General features: G+C 44.9%; 1 protein-coding gene across 2 annotated transcripts in view; it reads left to right on the top strand.

Annotated features, from left to right (window-relative positions):
- The window catches only part of FAH (fumarylacetoacetate hydrolase), a 28,962-nt gene extending 16,632 nt beyond the window's left edge, over positions 1-12,330 (top strand). For both annotated transcript variants that reach the window (XM_075006798.1, XM_075006797.1), the window contains 4 exons: positions 1,690-1,736; positions 3,265-3,366; positions 4,572-4,689; positions 12,076-12,330. In XM_075006798.1, coding sequence (XP_074862899.1) covers positions 1,690-1,736; positions 3,265-3,366; positions 4,572-4,689; positions 12,076-12,155 — 347 coding nt within the window. In that variant the 3' untranslated portion in view covers positions 12,156-12,330. The remainder of the gene's footprint in view (positions 1-1,689; positions 1,737-3,264; positions 3,367-4,571; positions 4,690-12,075) is intronic.
- Positions 12,331-12,535: the final 205 nt, after the last annotated feature.

Raw genomic sequence — 12,535 nt, 5'->3', positions numbered from 1 at the left:
GCCAATGCTTGTTGAGTCAGAAGAAGGTAAAAAAAGCTCATAATGGTCAAGTACTGGAATAAGTTGCCAAGGGAGGTTGTGGAATCTCCCTCGCTGGAGATATTTAAGAACAGATTAGATAGATCGTGGTCGGTCCTGCCGTCGGGGCAGGGGACTGGACTCGATGGCCTCTCGAGGCCCCTTCCGGTCCTAGTGTTCTATGATTCTAATGTGCCTCCTTGTTAGAGCAGTGCTGTACTGTGGGGGAACAGTCCACTTCTGGTGGCCGCATGTGACTGTTTTACAACCGGAGGAAGTATTGTAGATTTTTTAAATTCTGATGGCTCTTAGATGCCGATTCTGGCTCAGAGCTCCATTGTGCTGGTGATCAGTGGAAACAGAGAGTAAAAGACACATTCCCAATTCAATGACTTCGTAGTCTAATTAAAACAATAAGCAACAGTTGGGTAATAACCGTTAATTGGAAGGAACGCAGAGAGTGAAGACTCTGAAAATAGAACTAAGAATGTATTTTGCTCGAGGTGAAAGTTGGCTGCCTTCGCTGGGACTTGTAGAATAAGGTGTGTCCTGAAATGAGTGTAAAAATCAGAACACAACCCTCTGATTCTGTGCTTCATGTGAGAGACGATCCTGGTCCTGTTGTTGCATGTGTGTCAGTAAAAGGGGAGCTCAGCAACCTAACACCAGGTAGAACAAGCCAGCAATGGGGATGCAAGAGATTGAAAGATGCGAGATGGAAAATACACAGTCCACAGTGGATCCCCTTCATGGATACAATTGATGGCCTTTTGGGATGATGCAGCGGAAGTTTGATACAGTGAGTCAAAGAGAAAACCAGAGGAAGTTTGGGCCAATGGTTAGGACATGACCCAGGGATAATGGAGTCGGGCTCGTTTCCTGTATGATCTTGGGCATAGCACTTAGTCTTCCAAGTCATTGTAAAATGTGATGATCTTGCACTCTTTAAAGACTTAAGACAGAATCGTGTTGAACGTAAAGAATCATGCAAATGAAAATAACAACGGAGATTTTCCTTTAAATAACACTGTGGCTGTGTCTACACTAAGACAAAACTTCGAAATGGCTATGCTAATGGCCATATCGAAGAATACTAATGAGGCACATAATTGAATATTCAGCACCTCATTAGCATTAGGACGCTCTTGAACATGCACAGCTATAGGGGGGCCCTTTTCAAAAGGACCCTGCACATTTCAAAATCCCCTTATTCCTCTCAGCTTTCGAAGCACCATGGCCGGAAGCTTCCTAATGCTAATGAGGCGCTGAATATTCAGTTCCATGCCTCGTCAGTATTCTTCCATATGGCTGTTTTGAAGTTTTCTCTTAGTGTAGACACAGCCTATATATTTCTGTAGATCGTGCCATTTGTAAGAAATTCATATCTCCAATTTATGGTGAGGGAAGCAGAGGTACAAGAGGTCAAGTGACTTAGTTATACCAGAAGTTTGTGGCAGAGCCGGGGATAGGAACCAGATTGCTTGCTTGTTTTGCACTTTGTACCAAGGCACAGTGTGTCATTGCTTATTGTCTACTGAACCTGACAATGGTAATGGAAGCTCCTGTCCAGCTGTAAAAAGAATATGCGGTAGATGCCTTAACTTAGCTAGTGCAATTTTCCAATTGATCGCTGCTTTTTCTCTCTCTCTCTCTCTCTCTCTCCCCCTTTAGGAGAAGGAATGAGCAACCCAGCCACAATATGCAAATCAAACTTTAAGGTAACAGTTTGGTTTTATTTCATTCTTTTGAAATGATGCTGGCACATTTGGTCCCATTCCAGAGAAAGTTGTAGTCTGTTGTCTCGGCTGATTTACAAACTCTGGGGAGCTTCAGCTCTGAACAGAGACTGGCTTGTCCTGCAACTAGGGCTTAGCACCAACCAAGTTCTACATGTGCTGTAATGTTTGGCTGGAGATGGTCCAAGGGGAGAATGGGAAAGCTAGAGGAAGGGCACACACTATACAAAGATGGATGAAAACTTCCCAGCACCATGGGTGGGTGTTTGTATCCAGAATCACCACTAGTATGCAGTATTTGCCCCTGTCCAAGCATGATTGCCACCAGATCTTGTATTTTGGATATTTCTGTTGTTTGCTCCAGAAGTGCCTCCCCCTGATCTGGTGGTCTGTAGTGGGCCCCTACCATGACATTCTCTCTGGTTTTCCCCCTTTAGCTCTTTGAGCCCAGGTCAGTTGACCTGGACCAGCTGCAGGTCTTTGTTGCACATAGTCAAACCACGAAGGCCAGCATCTAGCCTTCTCTCCCTGTCATGTTCTCCTTTTTTATAATACTTATCCGCTTTTCTCATCAGCCTCCTTTGAACCTCATTTTAAACCCTCCACAGCAGGGCTAGCAAGTCAGTGTGTGAAGGTTCTCGTCCCCTTGAAAGTCAGATTAGTAACATGACAGATTGGTGTCTGTGTTGTCCGGCCAGGTACCGGCACTACTACTGTCCAGTTACGCATTCAAAATTATGATGTGCAGAAACGTGCAACCCCAGGATTAATATATCATCAGTGATTAAAATCCTTCTAACCAGGATTCTGGGGGTATCTGGTCCATCAGCTGGAATAAGCAAATATTCAAGGAAATTGTCAAAGGAAAAATTCTCATTGATTCCACTGGGCTATGAATGAGGCTGGTTGCCTACAGAGGTGGGGTATTAATAAGCTATATGCTGTGAAAGTTGGGTTACAAGAGTTGTTTGTTACCTCTTCAGACACAAGCTATTTTGTACTCAGGTCCTACAGCTGGAGACGAATCAATGAGGCAGAGGATCAATTTTAAGTATAGGTTGACCCTCTCTAGTCCGAAACCCTTGGGACCTGACCAGTGCTCTGGCCAAGAGAATTTGCTAGACTGCAGGAGGTCAATATTGTCTAGCACGTTTCCAACACTTCCAGTGCTTGCTCTTAGAAGGGGTAAACTACAGCTAACAGCCCAGAACACTGAGAGCTGAGTCTGGTGGGTGAAAACAAACTTCATGGGACCACTGGAAAACTTGGCCACACCCATGATAAGGAGTCACCCAGCTAACTAAATTCAGGCCAGATTACAGATGTTGCTGAAAGAGAGAGGTTTAACCTGTAATTACAGATGTTCCAGGAAGACTGCTGAATGCTGCTGATTAGATAAGGATGTTCTTCCTGTGGGCTAATTTTTAACAGTTTAATCCAGAGAAAATGAAAAGCATTTTGCACACAGAAATGGCATCAGGAAATCATGGCCATCCTTCACTTTCCTCAGTATATGTACTGGACCATGAAACAGCAGCTGACTCATCACTCAATCAATGGATGCAACCTCAGACCTGGAGATCTCCTGGCCTCTGGAACTATCAGTGGACCTGTAAGCAGTTAACTAACAGCCAATGCTAATAATGAAGTGCTCAGCAATAGAAGCTGATCAGATGTGTCACTGTGTTTGAATCACTTTTATTTTATAATGAGAGACTTTGTATTTTTCAGTCTTTTTGAAGTATATATTTTAAGCCTTCCTATTGTCAGTATTCATGAAAGCAATTGTGATATTTTAGCAGCAATGATATTCCTGCAAAAATGTAGCCACTTAACCCAAACCTGGTGTGTGAGTTACAGCTTCTGTCTCGTTGAAAACAACCCTCAGAGCAACAATATATTGAGATCTCTGGACGAAATACTTCTATTATCTAGAGGCTTATTGTTATTCAAAGTGGTGACACTTCCAAGTCTCTCAGTTCTGTGTGATCCTAATTTTATAGGCCATTATTTTCATTTATACTGCACTACGGTTGCACTGTACTTAGAAACTGCAAAAACCACTTTCTTTTCTGTACTTTTGGGAATTCATGGAACCCTGTCTTCTGTGCAGCACGTTCCTGGACATTGTTCAGTGGTGGACTGAGGGGCGATGCATTTTTTTCTTTCCCCATGATGAAATAGAAAGCTAGGGACAGGTTAAAGTTTTATGCCCTGATGTGCAATAGCCTGTGAAGTCATTGGGAGACTTTTCAGTGGGAAACATCAATGGAGGGTGGATCTTGCACCTAATGCATGCCACCAGTCATAAAAAGCACTTAACGCTAGCCTGTGGGGGTGTACGCCCACACCCACCCCCACACACACACGAAGTGCAGTTTCTTCTCTTTAATATATCATTCTGCAGATTTATATTAACATCTTTTAACTATTTTGCTGTATTTAGCAATCCTCTGCACAATCGGATGTGAATAGAACTCTGAAATGCAGCACCAGGCAGATGCTTGAATGGCAGAAATAGTGCCCTAGTTTTGTCTCCGTTGTTTCTTGAACAGGATCCAATTTTTCCTTGTGGTGCCCGCTATTAAAGCTAGTGGTACCAAAGAGAAGCCACAATTACCTAAAGCAGTCCTCCCGCCAGTAATGAGTTAAAAACAGACATTGGTGAGTGTGCTAGAATATCAATAAACTGGATCAGTGACCATTGCACAGAATCCAACAACCTAGTAGTGTTCTCACTCGCAGTGGTTGGGGATTAATGGTAGTACAGCCATGTGGAACAGCTTTACAGGTCTGTTATTAACTTATGATTTGAAGGATCCGGAGAACTTTGGCTCAATGTTGGAAATGTCATGGAAGGGAACAAAAGTAATTGACCTTGGGAATGGACATTCTCGTAAATTTCTGCAGGATGGAGATGAAGTCATTATAACAGGTAATAACCAAACGGTTTTGGGTTTCATATTATCATAGAGTAGTAGAACTAGAAGGGACCTCAAGAGGCTATCGGGTCCTGTCCCCGCACCCACAGCAGGACCAAGCCCCATCTGTACCATCCATTCTATATGCATGTGCTTCTGGCACTGTGCGGGCTAGTATAGTGCCATGGTGTGTCGCCCCTAGTTGTTCTATCTATGGCATTTCTGGGCTGCCTGTGAATTCCTAGCTTCCATATGACTCCCTGCTGGGAGGTAGAGGCAGGAGGATGTACTTGTTCACTGCTATATCTGCTTTATTGTCTGTTTTTGTTGTTTCACTTTAGCCCAGTAACTTAAAAACTAATTTCTCTCCTCGTTGTTCCCACATGAAGGAGTGGATTCTTGTAGCCCAGTGTGTATCTGTCTGTTTTGGGGTGCCTGTTACTTTAGTATCAAAGCACACGGGCCCCTCCTTGCTCAGGTTCAGGGAACTTTTTCAGCACGATGCCAGGATTCCGCTGCTCCATCCACAGCACTTAATTACAGCCTTTATATCAAAAGAAAAAAAATATTTTGAATGTACTGAAGGGACAGCACCAGAGCAAGAATGGGGATGCTTCTTGCTAGCCTGCCGCCTTCTTCAGGAATTGCTTCCTGCATGCACACGCGCACAACTTGCAGTCATGTATCGTTTGCAATGCCCAGTGGGGTAGTAGTTGGTTTTGATTTGTTCTTTTTTTTTTTTTTCCTCCAAACCAAAAATGTTACATGATACTTTATTCCTCTTTTGATATTCCCCTCCCTGTAGAGATGGGTGATGGTGTTACTCCTTTAGATAGCATAGAAGCTGTTCTAGAAAGGAATCATTTTTTCGCCAAGACACTGCAGACTGGAATGGTGAAAGGAGCCTTCAACAGTCAGATGTGGTGTTGTAATTAGTCAAAGGTGTTAATGTGACCCTGCCATGGCCTAGCATGAAACCGTTTCAAACAAGGGTTAGTATGCAGGGACAGAAGTCGTGTTTTTTTTTTTTTAACCTTTTATTAGCGTCACAGAACAAGAAGGAAAAGGAGTTGAATATGAAATCTAAGCTGTTCAGCAAGACTTCCATTTTAACACCATCCCTTGTTCCATTTCCCTGTAACTGCAGAGGGTCTTTAGCCAGGAATCCCATTTTGTCTGGCAGCCTCTTAGGTGGTATTGAAGATTTCAATGATTGTCCTTTCTGAGGATAAAGGAAAAATAGTTGAAATGAGCTAGAACTGCTGTTAAAGTCTGATCCCATTTCCAAGAGGGCAAAATGAGGTGTGTGCTCAAAGAAAGGAGCAACTAAGATTGTATGTGCGAGAGAGCTGCATTTGCTGCCTTGCTGCAGGGAAACCCAGGCACAGCACATGATTATATCAACCACTATGAGTCCTGGCTAACGTCCATCCATCTGGATGTTTTAGGGCATTGATTTTATCTGCTTTGCTGGTCACAGGCCTACAATAGTTTTGTAAAATACGCAGTCCTGGCTGGTTAAGTTAGACTTTTCAAAGCCAGATGGCAAAAGCAAACAAAAAACACTCACCCTCTCTCCCTGAGTGGTGTTCAGGGTTTAGTCAAAGCCAGTGGAGGTAGTGATGCTATGTCTGGGGTCCCTCTCTGGCTTGATCTATTTGGGGCATCAAGTTATTTGGGGCATTTCTTGTGATCATGATAATGAAGACTGAGTGATGTTACAGGGTTCCAGGAGAGTAGGAGGGCATCAGCCATGTTGGTGAAGCTCACTCCTTCCCCTGTTTCCAGTCAGCACTTGTCCCCTTTTTTCTCCTCTCTACTGGTTTTCATCTAATTCTCTTTTATTGGGATGTGCTCCAGATGGCTCTGACAACCTGAGGGGAAGGCATGGCACGCTCCAGGCAGTACTGAAAGCTGATTGCCCCAGCTCCGCTCCTTCTGGGAGTGCAAGGCTGAGCTTTCCCCATCTTGCCCAAGGGCCTGGCAAGTCTATTGACGCCTCCTCCCACCTTATTCCTATTCAAATTGCTGGATCCAAACCCAGCTTGAGTTTGAGGTCCATTTCAGACCCACTAATAACTTTTTTTTTTTTTTTTCCTCCTGCTTCTGATATGGGTAAATTCAATCAACAGCCATTCTTGTGTGATATTTGACCTGAGTTTGCAGGCATCCAATCAGTTCCTGTGCTGTGCACTTTAGAGAACCGGTTGTGAGATTTTTCACAACAGATCTTACCAGCCAGAACTTAAACTTGATCCAAACAGCTTCTTTGATCCACCCCAATGCTTACATCTACTAAGTGAAGTAGCTGACCAGATTTCCCCAGAAAATGAAGCTGCCAGAGTGATAGGAAAAATTAATGAATGTGACTTGGACAAAAGGAAACAGTTGTGATTAAGTCACAGAGGCTGGTACATATGTCTGATGAGAGGAATGTAGTTTGGGACTGGGAAATGTGCTGTGAATCTCATAGAGAGAATGGTGACAAGTATCAGACGGGTAGCATCTGACAAATTGGGTATTTGCCCAGGAAGGCTTATGCTCCAAAAAATCTGTTCAGCTGTAAAGTGCCACAGGACTTCTGCGTTGTTTTCATAGGGAGAATGACCTACAACACAGAGGCAAACCTAGAGTCCCTTACCTAGCTAGGTGTCTCTGCAATTAAGGAATAAACACAAGAAAATAATTCTATCAAAGTGAAGGAGCATCAGTGCAGCGTCAGCACATGAAGCTAAGCAAACACTGCAGGGGCCCTTCACAGAGAGCACTGCAATAAATGAGGTGACAAAATCCAGCACCCGGTTATGCATGCGCATCAGTACAACCCATTACCCCTTTTGAAAGCATCAGCAAGATTAACAGCTCTGGATCACAAGATCTGGCCCTGTAATGGATTTGCTGCTTGGAGGACAGGAATGGAAAATATGTTACTGAAACGGACAACAGCTGCAATAAATGAGCTGATAGATCCAGAGGGGTGTTGAGGATGTGTGCACAACATTGTGAAACAGACTAAAAAAATAGCAAATATTGGGGTGCAGGTAGCCTATAGAGTCATGATATGCAGCAAACACAGCCCTGCATTTTCCTGTCCTGGTTAAGGCTTCCTTGTGTACATTCACCTGATGCTTGAAATCTAAATTGGTTTCCAGTCCCCAAGAGTAAACATGTTAATGTTAGTGCTCAGCGGGTCCCTCTGAATAAATGTTTTCAGTATTCTTTAGAGGTCAATTAATTTAACCTCACTGACCAGTCATTACAATAAGCCAGTTATTCCTGATCAGGAGTGTGGCCAGTTATAAAGTCCAGTGTCTGCATTTTCTCAGTCAAGGTTTCCTGGAGGTTTTTTGACATGTAGTTGGCCAGTATGACACTGTCCTCATTAAATATTGTATCCAAGTGTCAATCCAGTCTGAGCTAGTCAAAGATGGCTTGCTGTGTTTTAATATCTATTCCTCTCTTTATCCTTGGGCTAGCCTGAATTTGACTTGGTCAGTTTTTTGCACTGAGCTTGTCAACATCGGGTCCTTAGGAGGAGATGGTATGTCCCCTAAATCTCTTTCTTGCTCCACAACCTGAGTTCTCGTAAGAAGGGAAATCTTCTGTCATGGGGGAACTCTGCTGCTTTGGTACCAGTGCAACCCTTCTTCTGGAAGGAGTTGGCAGCAGCCAGGGCCGGGTTCAACATCTAGGGGCTCCTTTTCATCCATCTCACATAGAACCAGCTCAAGCCCCCACCCAGTAGCCTGGGAAATTCACACACCCCAAGTGCCTTGGAGAGGCAATGCTTCCCCACTCCCAAACACAGAAGTGTAGAAAAGAAACTTTTAATGAAAGAGGCAGAAAAGTCAATTGGCATAAGCTTGGGAAGATACCACACCCAGCGTTCATAACCAATCCTCAAGTAACTGTTCCAGCTCAAATGGATTGAGCAGTGTCCTTTGGCTCTCAGGCTCACCAGTCCAATACTGTAAACAGCCAATCCACACACCCAAACTACTTCTGTACCCCTTTTCAAATGCCCTACTTACAACTCTGTCCAGTCTATGCAGGCCCTGACACATCACCCTGATGCATTCCCTCATTGAACCTGAGGAAATGCCACCTTTGTGCTGGTCTGCTGTTCTGCTTGCCCTTGCCAGCTGCTCCACCAGCCTCCTGACAGTCATGCCTACCAGCTGCCCACTCCTTCTCTGCTGGTTGCACCTGCTGGAAGCCCGCTGCTCCTCCTGCCGGCCATCTGTTGCTCCTCCTCTTGGCGGGTCACCTGCTTCTGTCTTGTGGGTTTTGATGTAGGCAAAACCCAGTGATTCCAGCTTTCCATAGCTTCAGCTACCAGCGATTTCAGCTCATAGTGGCATTCAGCTCTGGGATTAGCTCAGCATCTCAGTATCCACCAAGGTGGATTCTCACAGAATAACTATAGACCTATCTTTTTAAGTCTACCTTTAAACAGTGGGGGAGGGGGAGAGGAGGGAGAAATAGTCAAACCAGTCTTACAGCTGTATATCCAAAAGGCTTCCAGCCAGCTGGTTCAACCACTATCCCTCCCTCTCCTTCCACCTCACAATGCTTAGATGGAGGGAGCCCTTTGCAATCCACATCTTACACAGCAGTGAGGACTGCCCTGCATCCCCACAACAACGTCAAGCATTGATGAGACTCCACAGTTCTTACAGTGGGTGGTAGCATAAATTGTGACTTTACAACAACATGTTATTTACAATAGACAAAGACATTATTGCTTCACCTGCTCCCATCAGGCTTTGTTTACAAGGCATTACGTATTCACACCTTTGCATTTCCATGCAAATGATCTTTGAAGGATACATTCCCCAAATCCTTCAGCACTGTTGAGCTCCTGCTGGCACATTCCTTACACCAGTATTACAAAGAACCTCTGGGCAGAGGAAAGCACAGCACAAACGTTCCATGATAGGATTCAGACAGCCCCCTAAAGTGTGAGTGGACTGAAGAGGAAATGAGTCTTTTTTTTTTTTTTAAGGACTTGTTTTTCTGAAAAGCACTTGTTGGTAAAGTCGAGAGCTGAAAAAGCACCTTGAAAGTCCAATTGAAGTTGCTAAGGGCAGGACAGAGAAGCCGATTCAGCATCTGCACTAAGCAAATAGTCACCTGCCCTGTTGCCAACTGACTGATTGCAGGGCCTTGTGAAAAAACAGCAACAACACGCTGTGCTTTGGGAGCAGTTGACCAAAGGACAGTCTCCACTACACACATAATTAGGAAGTAGGGACAGTGCTGCTTTCAATTACCCAGCATAATATGCTGCAAAACCTTTTTTTCAGAAGTCAGATGAGATCCTCCCCCTCTGGTTCAGCCTGCTCATCAGAGGACATAGAACAAGGAAGGGGCGGGGGGGACGTGCTGCTGCACCCCTGGCTTGAAGTGGTTTCCATTGTACAGAGGATTCCCAGTTTGGTTCGGCAGTTTTCTGTACCCCTGTTATACAATTTGTTCCGCCACTGGTACGGCTCATGGTGCATCAAAGGGCCAGAGCAAAATAAAGGAACCCAAAATTCCTCATATTGGATGGGGGAGATGTCCTTAATGCAGGTGTAACCTCTGATAAGTGGACTCAGCCATGGGACCTCTGGAGCTTAGTGCAGGGACCTCTGCAGTTTGAGCTAAAAGCCAGTTGTCTCTCAGCTCAGGCTATAGAGGAGACTCCGCCTTTCTCACTGTAAGTGGTGTAAGTGCCACTACATGGGACAGTGAACCACACTCGGGAGGAGTGTGGGTTACACAGGCACTATGGCTAAGGCTGACATCCAGAAGGTGGCCTTCGAAAGATGGCAGGAGAACAATTGGAGCAGAAGAGGCTGCAGCACTGGGGAAATCTGTGACACACTACCTCAAGGATAGCCCAGGGAGGCTACATTGACTTAAACCTGCAAGGGGGCCTTTCTAGCCCTCAGAGCAGCCCCTAGATTGGAAAAGAACAACGGTGGCTTTTCATGCTGTCCTGGGCTGCAGTCCTGGGAGCCCAGCTCCAGGGAGAGCAGCCACACAGCTGGACAACATCAGAACCACACAGTAGTTGGCTTAGTAGTTGTTTGGCTTAGCGGCTGGTGAGCAGTGCTAACACAAGGTGCAGCCTGTGGTCATTCCCACCACACTGCGAGCTTACGTGTCAGTCACACTCTATCTTCTGTCCACTCCCTGCCCAGTGGACCAGCTCATTCGCATTTCAAGCACCTCTGTACCCAAGCTAGAGATTTTTGTGTGTAGACGCAAGTCAGATTGTGTTAACAAGGCCTAAGTAAGGCTGTGCAAATGATCTGAATAACATTAACTGTCTCTCTCTCTTGCTCTTTTATCGGATGGACGGCTGTGTCACTGGAACTAGTGCGCCACTTAGTTACATGGAGAGAAGAGTGTATCATCCATGATTTTTGAAGAATCCATCTTTTTGACAATGAAATCGCTCGTTAAAACAAACTGTTCACAGAGCACGTTCTATCGGTGTCTGTCTTTCCCTTCACTGAACGTTATCAGCTGAGGGCTCCAGGAATTCTGCCTGTTGCTTCACCTCAGCATAATGTTTTTCAGGCACACCTGTAACATATGGGAAGCACCACCCTTCAGCTGAGTTTCCTTGCCTGCTCGCTTTGAAAGCTAAACTAGTGGAGAGGTCTTTCTGAACACGGCACGTGGCAGAACGCACCAGTTCTGACGTGGGCCTTGCAACATCCACGTGTCCCAAGATTGTGGAATTTAAAAAAAAAAAATTTGTAGGACAGTAGGTCAGAATGTCAACTCTCACCGCTTGTATGAGTAGTGAGAGGTCAAATTGTTCTGTAATTACACAGTTAATCAATGACCAGTAACCTTTTCAGCAGGCCGTTGGCAATTGTTATTTATATCATGAAGTGGAGTTGGGCACCTCAGGTCAGGCCCTCAGCGCGGGGCAATGGAGTTGTGCTAGTTTAGTGGCTACTTCAGTTTATACTAGTTGAGAATCTGGTCATTAGTTTTGTTTTGTTTGTTTTATTTATTTATCTGTTTTAAATTGTAGCCTCCCCATTGATGATCTGGCAAGATATGGATTCTCCTGAGCCATGAAAGGACTGTGCTGGCATAAAGCTGATCCCATTTTCAGGGGCCCACAACTCCTGCCTTACAAACCCCTTGCCTCAGTGGTATTCAGTGTGTATTGGGGCATGAGCAAAGGGCCCTCAATGGCAATGGAAACTTTGGGTCAGTGGGGTTTGGCTCCCCAGCCTACTGTCCTACATCCTTTTTTTCAAAATTCCACAAAGGGTAGCCCAGCTGAGGAGCTCAGTCTGCGTATTTACATTCATTTTGTTCCCTTCATTTTTTCTTCTTGTGAAAATCCTCTAGGTACCCCTCTCGTGACTCTCTTCCTCTCCCCATTCCAGGTCACTGCCAGGGAAATGGGTATCGAGTGGGATTTGGCCAATGCTCAGGAAAAGTTCTTCCAGCTATCTCTGTTCCATGACTGCCTGCACAAGGTGGCTGTCCAGGAGAGGAAGAAGCCTAGCCACGTTCTCAGAGACACAGAAATTAAACATTGTGCCACACGCAGGCATTCACTTTTCAAAACTGTATTTTTTTGTGTAAATGGTTGAAGTCTCACACATTTTAATTGTTATCAATAAACATCTTAATGATGCAGTTGCCTTTAGTGTCCTCCTCCTCTTATGACTGTAGGATTCAGGGGGCGTTAAGCCCACATTGACGTAAGTAGAGTCCTCACACGCAGTCCATTATACTGGGCATCCTGAGCTGGGCCAACCTGATTTTCTCTAAGCATCTTGAAGGATCTACACACCAGAGAATCAGAGAAGAAGCTTTACATGCCACAGGACTGGAATTGAT

The sequence above is a fragment of the Carettochelys insculpta genome, chromosome 12 (assembly GCF_033958435.1).
Source record: "Carettochelys insculpta isolate YL-2023 chromosome 12, ASM3395843v1, whole genome shotgun sequence".
In the NCBI taxonomy this organism is placed as follows: Eukaryota; Metazoa; Chordata; order Testudines; family Carettochelyidae; genus Carettochelys; species Carettochelys insculpta.
This window is presented reverse-complemented; position numbering and strand designations above follow the sequence as displayed.